Below are 14,890 nucleotides of genomic sequence, written 5' to 3' on the forward strand. Positions count from 1 at the left end.
AGTATTTGTCTAGAACAGCAGCAGATGTTCTAGACACAGTATATAGACCCTTGACAGATTAACAGGTACAAAATAGTACACTACTTAGATGTAGGTATGTGGTATGCACTTATGAGGGCAGAAAAATGTGCTGCAGAAAATGCTTATTTTTACCTTTGTCCCAGATTCCAAAATTCCTTTATAATCAGAAAATGTCCGAATACCACCTTACATACAAAATAAGAAAATGATACATACATTCCCTGAAGAAAAGGATCCTTCATTAGATGACAATATGAGTATTGTGTGTTCCAGTGACATTAGCTCATCGTAGGAACAGGAAAACATGATACAACTTAATTCTGCAACTGAAGAACCACAACAAAGAATGTACGACTTAAAGCCTACTGGAACTGAGGAACTTGAAAATGGTAAAACTACCACCTGGGATAGTCAGTCAATTCCAACAGCCAGGGGTCAGTATCCACAGTTCCCTGTTTCTGCTAGTCCTTGGCAATATTTCTTTTATTACTGGTATCAACATGGCAATAATGCTGGGAGAGTAACTCAAGGATACCCACGTTTCCTACAATACACAGTCAACCAATCCTTAGAATCAGTCATCTGCATTTGCAGTGCCAAATTCCTATAATACAAACAAGCCTTACAATGGACAGATTCAAGCACAGATGTATTCAGTTTCCTGCCCCTTTGGTGCCAATTTGCCATACAATTATGCAGATCTATCCTCTTCAAATCAGAATGCAGTGCCAAATCCATAATAGTTCTACTGGAAATACAGGCTGGCCATGGAGTTGTTGGCAATAATGAAGAAAACACAATGAAAGATGAAACAAGATGAAAAGATGAAACAAGACAATGATCTCTGTATTCAATATATGAATTTTTAGTTCCAAAAATTTGCAGTTGACTACTTGAAGTAGTACTATTTATGCCAATGACATTTGTAGTTTTTGGCACATTTTTTAACTGTGCTAATTTTTTTTGTATGTTTTTTAAATTATATTTTCTAAAGTTAACATGTATCGCCAGTATTTCATTTTTATAAGCAAAATACTTATTTTTATATATTTTTTTCATTTTTTATAAAAGAGTTTTCCTCAGGGCACTTGCTTAAAGTGTCTATAATTATTTTATATATTTGTTTGTTAGGAGTAACAATATATGATTGTGTTGTTTTGTAATTGTTATTTATATTTGAAAGATTTTGTGATTTAAATAATTGTTATGTGTTTGCTGTCTTGTATTACAAAACTGAATTGACACTTTTCAACTGTGAAAAATTAAGTCAGCACCCTTATCAACTCTTGAGCAGCGATTAAAAAGTGAAATAGTTAGTTTAAAAAAACATGCCCTTTGAAAAAGTTTGTGGGGTTTGGTATGTGGTATGCACTTATGAGGGCAGAAAAATGCGCTACAGTACACTTAAAAAAGTATCTAAGTAAAATCACCAGCCGTTGAGTACTTTTGTTTGGACTTTCACAGTATCTAGGCCCTTGACAGATTAGCAGGTACAAAATAGTACACTACTTAGATGTAGGTATGTGTTATGCACTTATGAGGGTAGAAAAATGCACTGCAGTACGCTTAATAAACGTATTGGAGTAAAACACCAGTCGGTGATTACTTTTGGTTTTCCTTTCACAGTATGTAGGCCCTTGACAGATTAACAGGTACAAAATAGTACACTACTTAGATGTACATATGTGGTATGCACTTATGAGGGCAGAAAAATGTGGTATAGTACGCTTAAAAAAAAGTATTTTTGCACAACACCAGCAGTACACAACATTGCTGCAGCACAAAAAAAGTTGTGTACTAAACACAAAATTGCACTCTGTCAAAGACTATTAGGAATGGACTACTGGGTATTATACTGTCTACAGACTAGCAAAATCAGCAGATGATTTGTTGTGGAACAAAGACACAGAATTGCGCTGAAAATTTATTCCTTCCTCCTCTGCTAAGATTTATGAAGTTGAGGCAGCTTGTTGAAATGTATGAGGCAATACACAGCTATCTGCCCCTCTCTGTAATACAATGCTGAAGAAAGTGACTGGCTGCAGTAAAAATCCTTTTCAGTGAAAAAACACTGCTCTCTGTCCACCAGAACTCTAATGTGATTAGGATGTGAAATGTTGCTGGAATAAGCTTTTCTGTGTAACACACACACAGCGATATCCCTCCTATCACTATGCAGTGTAATGAATGATACAACCAGATACAAAATGGCTGCCGAATATATAGGGCTGTGACATCACAGGGGTGACTGGCTGCTAATAAGTTGCATCCTGAATGTGATTCAGGGTCATCCTGCCTACTTCCCTTCCCGCCTTCCAGCGTTCCTTGCCCCATGTACTGACATGTGGATCCGCCATTTTAGATGCCCTGGAGCCTTGATCGCAGTAAGTGGAGTTTAATGAAGCATTTGGTCGTGGCAATATTCTCATTCATTGCGAATTGAATATTTCATGAAATCAGATCCAGAAGAGAGATGAACAGTACAGGGATGTAAGTTATTTTATTTAAAACTTCCCATTTGTCCTCCATTACATAAATGTATGTGGTCACATCTGATTTTCTCAACTTGGCTTAATGGAATAAAAACCTTTAAAAATATGTATTTTTAGGAAGACCTACCTGGCTGTCAATTCCAAGCATCAGCAACATGGAGAAAAAGAGAATAGCCCAGAGAGGAGAAACGGGCAATTGGGTAACTGCTTCTGGATAAGCTAAAAATGCCAGTCCGGGACCTGTAACGAGAAAATAATAGTATACTGTTATACATGTTACACTAAACCAGATGCACAGTTTTGGTTGCAATTAAATAAAATGTTTTATTCCCCATTAAATAATCTGCAAATACCATTTTACTTGAGAAGCATGACATTTGTCACTGGGATACAATTTTGTGATAAAAAAAAATGTAATATTCTGTTCATTTATACGCTCGCTTACATATACACATTGCATACATCAGTCACCTGTATAGACAGGAAAGTGTTTTGTATAGTTAGGGCTGAACTAGCAGGTTCATGTGCCTTTATTTGCCTTTATTCACAAACCCATTGTACTGTAGGTGCTTTCAGCAGCAGACAATGGAAGGATGGCTATTTTAGTGATTTCCAGCTACATAGTTCCATGAGCAGCAAGATGGAGGGGCAGGCTAGTTTAGCACAGAGGGAAGGTTTCCCTTACATTAGGCCCTTCTCCCATGTTTTTCTCCTACCAACCCTTCACCCCCTCCCCATTTCTGTTGGTTTTTCACTGGGAGAAGGTGAGTTATTAGGGGAACCCGTCCAATTCCCTTTGGGCTTATTTTCCCCGGCTATTAGCCCCTCCCCAGGTACCTTATAGCAGCCCTGGCGCCTTTTCCCTTGGGTCCGGTAAGTTGTCCCGCCCTCCCTCCCTTTTGTATAACAAGTGTGTTGTTTTATTTGTTTTCTTTTATTTACATTTGTTGGTGTATGGAATCTGAAGTCACAGCGGGCGCTTACAGAAGGCAAAGATGTAGTCAGTCTGGTGGGTGACCTGCACATCTCAGTCGGTGAGGCAGTACCGCACGGATTTTGACTTAGAATTTGTATGCCTTATGGCTGGTTTGATATGCTAATTTAAAATAAAAGCTGTGGCTGACCCCTACCCACTTAAAAGTTTAACCTGGTGTCTTCTTTTTTTAAATCTAGGGGCCTGGTTGAGTACATTAGGAGCTGGAAGGGTCTCAGCAGTCTGCAATGAAATGTGTGTTCTGAAAACTTTCTATCACAACAAGCATTAAGTTTTCAGCTCTTCTGTTGGGTTGGACCTGACTGATCTGTTGCCTTCCTTTCCGATGAGCATAAACGATCCTTGAGCATCCTTGACGCTGCTGATGGTTCACTTCTTGCCATTCCTTGTACCATTTTTAGGTGCTAGCTGCTGCTTACTGGGAACACCCAACAATTTAGGAGGTGCACTGTTCAGATTTTCTAGTCATCATAATTTGACAAAGTAGCTCAGGCCCTTACACTTGTCAACTATTTGTAATTCCTACACATCATTCTTAGATCTGACTGCTCACTTGCTGCCTTATATATCCCACTTCTTGACACTTTTCATTATCACAAGATAATTCATGTTAGGTCCCCATCTACACAAGACGACAGGCTGCAGATGATCAGTGTCAGTCTCATGCTGTCCTCTAAATTAATCACTGTGGGCTTCATATCACCTGTTTACACAGGGCAATGTGCGGCCAATAGCATCAATTTAAATGGCTGCACATAAGATCCAATCAGCTGATGAATGAGCACTTTCTCATTTGTCAATTGATTGCTGGCCCTTTAATGAGGGTTGATAATTGGGAATGAGCATTCCTAGGAACGCTAATTTGCCTGATAATTGGCTTATATAAAAGGGTCTTTATCCACTTTACCTGTCAATGATTTTCCTGTCAATGTTGTTCTTACTAATCTGTTAGTGCAGGCATTACATACACACATAAACATTACACACACAAATACATACACATTGTATGTATCCATTACATATGTACATGCAGTACACTGTGTATTTGCTCTTAGTACACACACTTACTTCTCCTGGCGGTAGACCATTTAGACAGTTGAAGCCATTTCCCACTACTCTTCCCTGTCTTACCACAGGATGACAATTGAGAAAAGTCATACTCTTAGGGCAGCTAAAGGAGGGGCCATCAGACAGGCTGAAAACCTTCTAGATGTTCCTATTCTTCTCTCCTCTCTATCTGCAGACTCCCTATGTTTCCGTTACCTGTACATTCCTAAAGGGAATGTCATGCCTGTATTGGCCTTTGTTCACACACAGCTATTGGTTTGGTTGTGTGTAAACAGTTTTATGTTCCCTGGTCAGGGAATAGTTAATAGCCTTTTAGTTTCTAGCCAATATATCCTAGGGTGTGTCTAAATAAAGTTAGCCAAGTCTAGCCTTTGGGCTAGTGAAACTTCATTATCCTGACTTGCTAAGATGCTGGACATGCTGCATGGAGCTCTTGATGAAACCCTTTTGTGTTTGAGCTTTTAATCTACTATCTCTGTTTTAGCATGCACTTTGTATTTTCTGGCTTTAGTCAATTGTATGTGGCATGCTCTTAGTAGATTTTAAGCTGTGTTTGTTTTAGCAGTTTTAGGGTCAGTTTAGGGCTCACTCTCCCTGTCCCCTGGTCTGTGCCTGACAGGGAATCTCTAAGTTTTATATTATGCTCAAAGCTGCAGATAGGAGCAGACAGCTGATGGCTGTTTGCAAAGTCCAAAAAATTTTTTTTGTAAGCTTAAAACTTTTAGAGGCCATGTTAAGCTGCAACATGCACGCCTACCTCTTCCTGCCCTGCATGATTGATGTAAAAGTCTCAGTGCTAGAAGCTAAATCTTGTACAGCAATCATGCAGGGTAGGGAGGGGTGGGGGAGGGAGGAGGCTTTCATGCTGCCGCTTAGAACAGCATTTACAACTCTTAGAAGAGCTTAGAAGTAAAACATAATTTTATACCTTGGCAAACAGCCATCAGCTAAGGGATAGTTATGAGTTTTGTCTCTTTATCAGCTGTCTGCCCATGTCTACAGACAGATTTCCTTTAATGTTATCTCTCAGCAGTATCATACTACAACAGCCAGCAAGTCGCTTGGCTGCTGTAATTTAGAGATCTGTATCAGGTCCTGCAAGCAAAAAAGGAATGATGCCTTCATGCATGTGTCACTGTGATGCTTTATACTTTATGAGTGGAAGAAGCCACTTCTTGCTATAGTGGGCCAGTCTTACACTGAGGGGAAGCCATTATCTTGGAAGAAGAAGGCCACTACAACATGCAGAAGGGAGGCTTAATGTTAAAACAAAAAGTACACTATGTTGCTAAGTACTGAATATTCTTCAGGATCACAGCTTAATGCAGCGACTCAAAAAAATTGTGGTTACCATGATCATGCAAACAAAATAAAATAACAAATACAACCAGAACTGTTGCAGAAAAAAATATACTCTTACCTGAGGCTGCAACTTGTGCTATTGATCTTTTAGTCACGTGTGCCATGAATCCAACAATGGAAAAGATGACAAAACCCGCAAACATACTTGTGCCAGAATTGATGCAGCAGACAATGATTGAGTCTCTAAAAAAATAAAAATGTCACTAGGACTAATACAACAATTCAGTGTTACAAAATATCATACTAACATGACCATTATACACAGAGGTTGTCCCTTTGCTTCATTTAGATTAACAGGAATGTAGGCCTTGTTTACTCGGTTCTATTATGTTTGCTTAAAATAGGACTTGATCCCAGGAAAAGAAAGAAATAATAAATCAAATCACTGTGAATTAATGCTATTTTGTTGTCATCAGATGCCTACTTGGCAGATGTTTACTTTGTGCCTACTATATCTGTATATAAATGTTTTATAAGATCTCTATCTCTATAACAAAGCATTGCATCTAATAAACCATTAAAACAACATAAACAATGTAAATATTTTACTTGCCTGTAAACATTGTTGTGGAATGGATTGTAACTTCCAAGGGCAATTAAGGACCCGAGTCCCAAACCATAGGAAAAAAAGATCTGAGTAGCGGCATCCAGCCACACCTGGACACGGAATGAGAATTGTTTTAATCAATTGCAAAGATCTCCCACTGGTCTATATATAAGAAAATAATAAATGTTTTGTTTTTTTTTTACCTCTGAATCTGAGAGTTTACTAAAATTTGGAGTGATGTAAAATAAAATTCCATCCACTGCTCCAGGGAGGGTGACACCTCGGAAAAACAAGATGACCAACATGATGTAGGGGTACGTGGCGGAAAAGTAGACTACCTAAAAAGGGAACAGATAACTAGTAATCATATTTTGGTGATATTAATCACTTTATTTACTAAAAATGTATCTTTACCCCATTTAAAAAACTCAGAAGTTTTTGCAAATAACTGCCTTGAAAATTTTAAATAACCATACTTACGGTTTGTTGTTAGGCTCACCGCTTCTTGTGACAAAGAGGCCAAGTCAAAACCCAGGAAGTTGAGCAGATCTTAGCTACTGTTATGTGCAGGAGAGGGGGACAGCAAGCCTGTCTACCTTAAATCTATGACCCTGTTTTAAGGCTTTCCTCTCATCTCAACAGCAGCATTTGCTGTGCTGCTGTTTCTTTTATTTTTACTCATACATCCCTTTGCAAAGCCAGTACATCAATAACCCGTTCTCCCCCCACATATCATTTATAGAAATGTACTGTAAATCATCCACCAGCACAGTAATAGCCTGTTCAATCCAGTGCACTTTTGCCAGCTCTATGTCATGGCAAAGCTTAAAGGAGTGGGTGCTGAATTATGATTAGCCAGACAACTAATGGAAAGGAAGTCCATGTGTGTGTACTGGTAAACAGCACAGCTCTGGTCCCACCGACTTGAACCACCACCGACCACCGCAGAGATGATTCTTTCGGACTAAATAACAGCAGTAAAATCCCCTTGTCAACTCTGAAGGGTTAAGCTAACAAAACTATGCAGATTCTTAAATATCCGTGACAGACAAACTTCAGCATATAGACATTTATCTTTTTACTTTGCTGACCAATTTTGTACCTGGAATATTTCTCTAAATGTTTAAATGTTTATTGAAATTAAATGGAATTAAGGGAGATAAGCCTTTAATTTCTGTCCATTTGAAATTTTTTCTATATTTCATGACCTGTCAATAAGTAATGTTACATCAAATTTAGTCCATTTAGTTGTCTATAAGAATGAGATTAGCAGGCAAAAACATAACAAAAACATAACAAATATGCCAATACGTGTTCTGTTTTCAACTTCAGTATTTTTGCAACGTCATGAATTATATATAAAATAGAATAACATGAATTACATCTGGCTAAAAATGTAAAATAAATAATCTTCAACCAAAATCAACAAACAAAAATCGTGATAGTGAACGAATGCAAAGTAGTACATTACCTTTCCTGTCCAGCCAACCCCTTTCCAGATGCAGAAGTAAACCAGCACCCATGCAATAGCCAATGTGATTGCAAGTGGCCATCTGATTTGGCCTGGCTTCTCCAAACCATCTGTCATTTGATGCATGTTACGTCTGAAATATAGGAACATAAAGGTTAACTACAAAAAGAATAGCCTTACTCTTCTAAGATTAAAAAGCAAACAAAAAAGAATTTACTGAACGATAGTACCAGCTACTCTTCTTTTTATTCCCCTCAGTTTGTAAATTATAGTTAAAAGTCTTTAACTTCTATCCTTCTTCTGTGCAGTGTTGCATTACATCATAGTAACTATACAGTTCCCATAAACTGACATAACAGCCCATTGATGGCACAGACAAAATGGCTTTGCCCACTCTATCACTTGTGGCTTTTGGCTTATACAGTCATCTCCTTACTGTTATGAGTGGGTTTGGGGCTAGCGTGATTATGGCTGGCCATTTAACCCCTTAGTTGCTGTAGTCAATACTCTGTGTCTGCCAAAACAGATGCCACTCTTAGCAGAATATGTCTACTCTAGCTCATAAAAGGGTTTTGTAGTAGAAAGCCCCTTTTATAATATCCTCAAAGGAATACTCTGTCCCTAGACTATCCACGATCTCCCCTGCTGCACCTGGCATTCATCCAAAGGATAGGGGATAAGATGTCTAGGGGCACAGTACCTCTTTCAGCCCTAAAAGTTACACAGAACAACCATTTTAAAATGTACACCAAAAGGCACCCATAAAAAAGCATAATTATTTTAACATTTTGTTCTTTAAAGAGAAAGTATTACCTAGATTTATTTTTAATGATTAGCGCTAGGTACTGAAACATGTCCTTTTTTGTTATTATTTATTAATTGATTAATTTATTATTAATGGTTTTTTATTCCAAATTTGGAATTTATTCCAGGCCAGACATGTTGTCTGATACACATTTACCAGGATTCAGAGATATTCTTTACAGCAAGCTCCATGAACCTAGGCACCATAGACTGATGAAGACGATATTCAATTCAATAGGAGAGTTTTCTAGGCATGTTCTGTGACTAGTGCAGAGGGGATTGTGTAAATAGGGGAAGATAACCTATGACCTTTACCTAGTTATGTCTTATCTAGTTATGTCTTATTTATATACTGGTACCACCTTTCACAATACTCCTGTCTGTAATTATAAGAAGAATACTGCTGGAAAGTGATCTTTATAGAACAGGAAGTTTATTTCAGTCCTAAAGGCTAGTGCACTCAAGAGGGTTAGAGATAAATACAGGGGTGCATGGGGAATTTCCAAGAATGTTAAAAGGCTATGGACAACTATGAATGCATTTTTTATTTTAGCCTTTTACTTACTATGGTATAAAAAAACACTTTCTCTATGTATTTATAAAAAATTGTGTTTACTTTTTTTTCTACAGCCTCCTTTGGTGTCCTGTTTTCAACAAAGTCCATCAGAGAAATTAGTCTTGTTTTTCCCCTCATCTCACTTTCCTGAGCTCATTTCAGCTTAGAAATTCCTTCACGGGAGGAGTCAAAAGGCTGATAATAACCCTTTCATAAAATAGTTTCATTATTAGGGTATGTTTACACAGTGGAATGTCTGTGCAGAATTCCACCAGAATAGTCTGTACGGATAGTTCGCTGCAGCAGAGTCCCATTGATTTTAATTAGATGTTTCTGCATTGTCCCCACGGAAATCCCAGTTCCAGCATCTGTAAAAATAATAGACTTGTCTATTTTTTAGTGGATTTTGATCAGAAATGCATTGCCGCCTATTAGGCACACAAAGAAAAACTGGAGTCATTTATCATTTTGTAAAGGATAATACATCATTTTTATAAACATGTAATTACATTAAAATAGGAGGATATCCACCCAGGAGGGGGATGATAATAAAATACAGGTGTCACTAAGATATCATACAAAAGGTTTGCCGAAATGCCGCGTAGGGGTGGTGTTGCTCGGTTATCCTGTGTCTGTTTACTACCATGTATGGCTAAGTATATGATCCCCACCTTGATTTTCACTATATTTATGCTTACATTTATTTGCTGCTATTACTTTGCTGCATGTTAGCTCTGTTTCATATTATGCACAAAGGCACTTTTGTATGATATCTGAGTGACATCTGTATTTTATTATCATCCCCCTCCTGGGTGGATATCCTCCTATTTTAATGTAATTATATGTTAATAAAAACAATGTATTATCCTTTACAAAATGATAAATGACTCCAGTTTTTCTTTGTATGCCTATTATATAGAGGAGATCATTGAGCACGTTATATATGGGGGGCTGTTATATTGGCCCTCATTTACTATTGTAAACCCGACATGTTTTGTTGGGTTGTGCGCCTGAAATTCTGTCTGCACCAGAATATGCGCCTGAAATTCTGTCTGTGCCTGAATTTGCGCCTGAAATGCGCCTGAATTGAAAAAACCCCAACTAACTCTCCATTTTGCTAAGAAAACAGTAGAAGGGGCGTGGCCATTAGGAAACGGGCGTGGTCACAGAAAAGGGGCGTGTCCGCGACATTTTAACAAAATCCCAACATATTTACTAAAGTTTCCACATAAAATGTGGTGGATTTGAGCTGAGGAAAACCCGACAGATCAGAGCATGTGTAAAAAAGCAAAGTGTAGGGAAAGTGGAAACTGTAGGGAAAGCTTAGCAAATATTGTGGAAAATAAATTGTAGGGAATTAAAACCCACAAAGAAACCTACACAACACTCTTAGTAAATAAGGGCCATTATGTTACTTGTGTAGCTTAAATACTATTTATACATTATTCGTCCCCTCAGGTATCTGAAGATTTAGTGTTTTGCAGTCTTTTCCACATTTCCGAGCAGTCTTAGCGCCCGCTGGATTATTCAAATGTGCAGAACGTTATGCACATTTACACAGTATTGATAACAGGACACAGCAGGAGACTGTAGATTTTTTTTTTTAATAAAGCCCCATGAAGAAAATAATTTGTACGATAATAAAAACAAAGGAAGAGTAAACAAAATTACATTAAAAGGTGTCTATAACCTTTAAACCCAAACAGTTAGAGAGAGACTCTTAGAGCAAAGACCAAGACTGAAAAGTACTTTGTTGTGATTGTGTAGTCACTACTGTTATGCAGTGTATTGAACAACATGCATGCATGTAAATTTGTAACTAAGGAAGGTTGGAGATCAACTTTAATTTGGAACATGACAGTCATGACGATCCAAGGATGCACAGGACCCATCTTTACAAAGTGGTGTAACCCCACAAGAAAAACCTAGGTGAGGCAGGCTGTGGCAGGCACCGTAAGGAAGGCATAAATGGGCAGCACCCTTGGAAGACTTATGTAATATCACATGGTCCCAAACCCCAAAGGGATAAGTTCTGCAATGTTCAAGTATCTGTACCACCAATTATTTTTTTTTAATGTGTTTCTTCCAAAAAATTTGAAAATACATAACATAAAAGAGAACTTAGGTCTGCATATAAAAGACCTGTAAGAGCACAAATAATCAAAATGGATGAAGAAAACAGAAAACAAAACAGGTCGATAATCATCAAAAGCAAGTTACAACTTGATAAATATCAATGCAAAACCTAAAAAAAAGAATTCCCTCCCTCCCAGAAAAGCGGGAAATGTAACCCTTGACCTCTTATGACACGATAAAGGACATAAAGCTAGAAAGTCTCTGTAAGATTTCCACTTGTAATTTTGGTAACCAGGAGAGAGAAAATCTATGAAAATGACATTAAAATTGATAAATCTACATGTCCTAGGATAGCTGGAGTTCTCTGAGGGAGCCTTTCAGGGCCTCGACATTATGCCAAGTCGTATCTTTAAAAAAGTGAACAATATCAGCAATCTACTGTGTGTCAAAATGAGTTACAATAAAAGTGCACCTCATTAAAAAAAATCTGTTAGTTCCTGTGTCCTTGTGTCTCTCCGAATACAACCTATCAACCCCCAGAAACAATTTTAATTGGGGAACCAGCATGGGTAAGTCTGGGGTAGCCGCTGTGCCGCTGTAAGCTAATTTGTAAAAAGGCAAAGCAGGGCCACTAGAAGCACAACATGTAAAACGTGAGGTGCCTTATCTATTCCCCTTGCCCCATCCCCTTGTGGTCATAACTGATGAAAAAGCATGGTTTGTGGTGTAAGTGGGAGTGTACACCAAATGTAATGTGTGACTAGTAAGCTTATTGTACATATTTGTGACTTTTGTTACCATCAAGTCATATGTTTTACTGTTACATTTGCGATCATTCTTCAAAAGGAGCCCAGTAAGCCCCTCTTACAAGTAAATGTAAAATGCTTAAAAGTCAAAGGGTTAACAATGCCTCAATGTGAAGCATATGATTAAGTAGCAGGACAAACTGCTTAGATAACACTGTCATCGTGCACCAGGAAGAGGAGGGATGAATGACCCACTTGAGAAGAGACAAGTGCCCACAGGATGCCTTCAGTTACTGTGTGATAGAGGTAACATGCAGTAGATAAAGGAGCTGGGTACAGCAGAGGGACTAAGAGGATCATTCTGTTTAATTCATAGATGAAAAGAACACATTCTGTCAGATATCATATAAAGTAGGAGCCCTGCAACTATAGCAAGTAAAGCCTATTAAGACTGTCGCCTGAATTTATGGCAGTTTCTATTGCTCATGGAGGACTCATGCAGATGTATTGTTGCATATTAATTGAAGAATCTATTGGCTGTTAACTACACAATATCCTTAAAGTGATAGCACATGAATACAGTTTTGCATTACTTTCCGAGATTAAACAGGCACCAAAGGAGTTGGCATCTGACCCCATGATTGAGGGGCCATAGCATTGCATTCTCTTGAAGGTTTTTCCAGCACAGAAGTGGTCCCAGCCCCTGACTGTGAAAGGGACTGTACTATGGACTATTGACTTGAATGGAGCGATGTTAAAATGTCTAGAATAGAGGGTGGTTGGAAATGCTTCTGTGTAAGGAAACTCTATGAAGATGATAAAATGCTTAAGCAATGCCGTGGCCTTTTTGATCTCAGGGACGGTGGGGGTAAGTAATGGAAAAACTGCACTTCCATTGTGGAGGCCTTAACCAATGTGTGCACAGCTCTTTATGACATAAACTTTATTATGAATATCTTTATTATCTTCTGGATTCTTCATGGGAGACCTTTCAGTCAAATGTTTTGAATAGGAACCTTTGGAGAGGAATAGTCAAGAGCTGACTGATTCTCCCGATTAGTTTTAATCTCTTGCTTTAAAGTTAAAAAAGTACAAAAGGAGAAGTGGCATATGAGTGGTCATCTATTGGCCATAAGGCATGACATTTGCCAGCAAAGAAATGCTGGAACAAGCATGACATGCATATTTTTATTTACACTTGTAGGCTGGTGCTGATCATAGGAGCTCATGGGTGTTAAAGGGGTACTCCAATGAAAAACTATTTTTTTTAAATCAACTGGTGCCAGATCATTAAACAGATTTGTAAATTGCTTCTATTTAAAAATCTTAACCCTTCCAGTATTATCAGCTGCTGTATGCTCCACAGGAAGTTCTTTTCTTTTTTAATTTATTTTCTGTCTGACCACAGTGCTCTCTGCTGACACATCTGTCCATCTCAGGAATTGTCAAGAGCAGAAGCAAATCCCCATAGCAAACCCATCCTGCTCTGGACAGTTGCTGACATGGACAGAGGTATCAGCAGAGAGCACTGTGGTCAGACAGAAAATAAATTCTAAAGGAAAAGAACTTCCTCTGTAGTATACAGGAGCTAATAAGTATTGGAAGGGTTAATATTTATAAATAGAAGTAATTTACAAATCTGTTTAACTTTCTGGCACCTGTTGATTTAAAAAAAAAATATATGTTTTTCACCGAACACCGCTTTAACTGGCACGACACTATGGAAGTCGTGGTTAAATGCTTCTTGGAAAAACTATAGCTGCACTGTGAATACACTGGGCAATCAGTTCACTCTTTAATAAATGATGTTCATGTCTGTTTCATTCATTATGGGTTTTCCGTTACATCTCATTCCTTAGAAAGACAGACTTATCTTACATCGTTACTGTACATAGTTGAGAAGATTGAATAAAAACAAGAGTCTTCCACGTTCAACTTGCTTTAACTTTACTCTGTTGATCTAGCGAAAGGCAACAAACCCTTATGAGACTGATACCAACTGCCCCACACTAAGGGAAAAATTCCTTCCCAACCCCAATTTTTATTGTTCAAACTCATTCAAACTTTTAGCCATGTTCTCCCAACGCAAATCCGCACCCTTTTCACTTGAGTGCAGCCCATCCATTCCATAAAGCCTGTAGCCAACAAAGATGTAAGCCCAGTTCTCCTTGAATCCATACCCCTCCTTCCTACACCAGTACTTGAGCCACTTATATATCATCATAATCTCAAACGAGCTCCCTAGTTTGGCTTATTGTAAATGTTTCTGAATACACCATCTTTAGGGCCTTGCCATAAGCTTCTATCTCTTACTTTTTCATTGGTGCCAGTCTGCACCATTACCACTGGGTCATTACCAGCCCTTATGTCAACTTATTCTGCAATATGTCAAACTAACTTGGGGTCCAGTAAGACAACAATGTTTAACAATCCTAATCTTAGTGACAAATTCTCCTGTCTGTTGACTTAAAATTGAGTCCCCAACTACCAACAGCAGTACCTGCCCTAGTCTTGTGTTTCCCTCTTGTGGCTGTCAAAGACAGTTTCTTCCTGCCGCAGTGTTACCTCTGAACTGACATCCCCTTCATTTGCCAACTTAGCAAACTTGCTAGGGAGTGCCAGATCAGTACCAGCCTCCCTGACGCTCTTTATTATACCACTCCTTCTTACTCTAACCCAGCTAGCTGCCTCACTGTGCTTCACCCTCACCGCTTTCTTTGCCAAGGCCACATGTCTTGTCCCTCTGTCCAACT

The 14,890-nt window shown here is 38.4% G+C and overlaps 1 protein-coding gene across 1 annotated transcript in view; it reads right to left on the reverse strand.

The window, feature by feature from the left end:
* SLC6A1 (solute carrier family 6 member 1) overlaps positions 1-14,890 on the reverse strand; it is a 252,076-nt gene that overhangs the window by 27,098 nt on the left and 210,088 nt on the right. The window contains exons 6-10 of the mRNA XM_056524286.1: positions 7,956-8,088; positions 6,688-6,822; positions 6,491-6,594; positions 5,996-6,120; positions 2,641-2,753 (exon numbers count right to left, since the gene is read on the reverse strand). Coding sequence (XP_056380261.1) covers positions 2,641-2,753; positions 5,996-6,120; positions 6,491-6,594; positions 6,688-6,822; positions 7,956-8,088 — 610 coding nt within the window. The remainder of the gene's footprint in view (positions 1-2,640; positions 2,754-5,995; positions 6,121-6,490; positions 6,595-6,687; positions 6,823-7,955; positions 8,089-14,890) is intronic.

The sequence above is a fragment of the Hyla sarda genome, chromosome 6 (assembly GCF_029499605.1).
Source record: "Hyla sarda isolate aHylSar1 chromosome 6, aHylSar1.hap1, whole genome shotgun sequence".
Taxonomy (NCBI): domain Eukaryota; kingdom Metazoa; phylum Chordata; class Amphibia; order Anura; family Hylidae; genus Hyla; species Hyla sarda.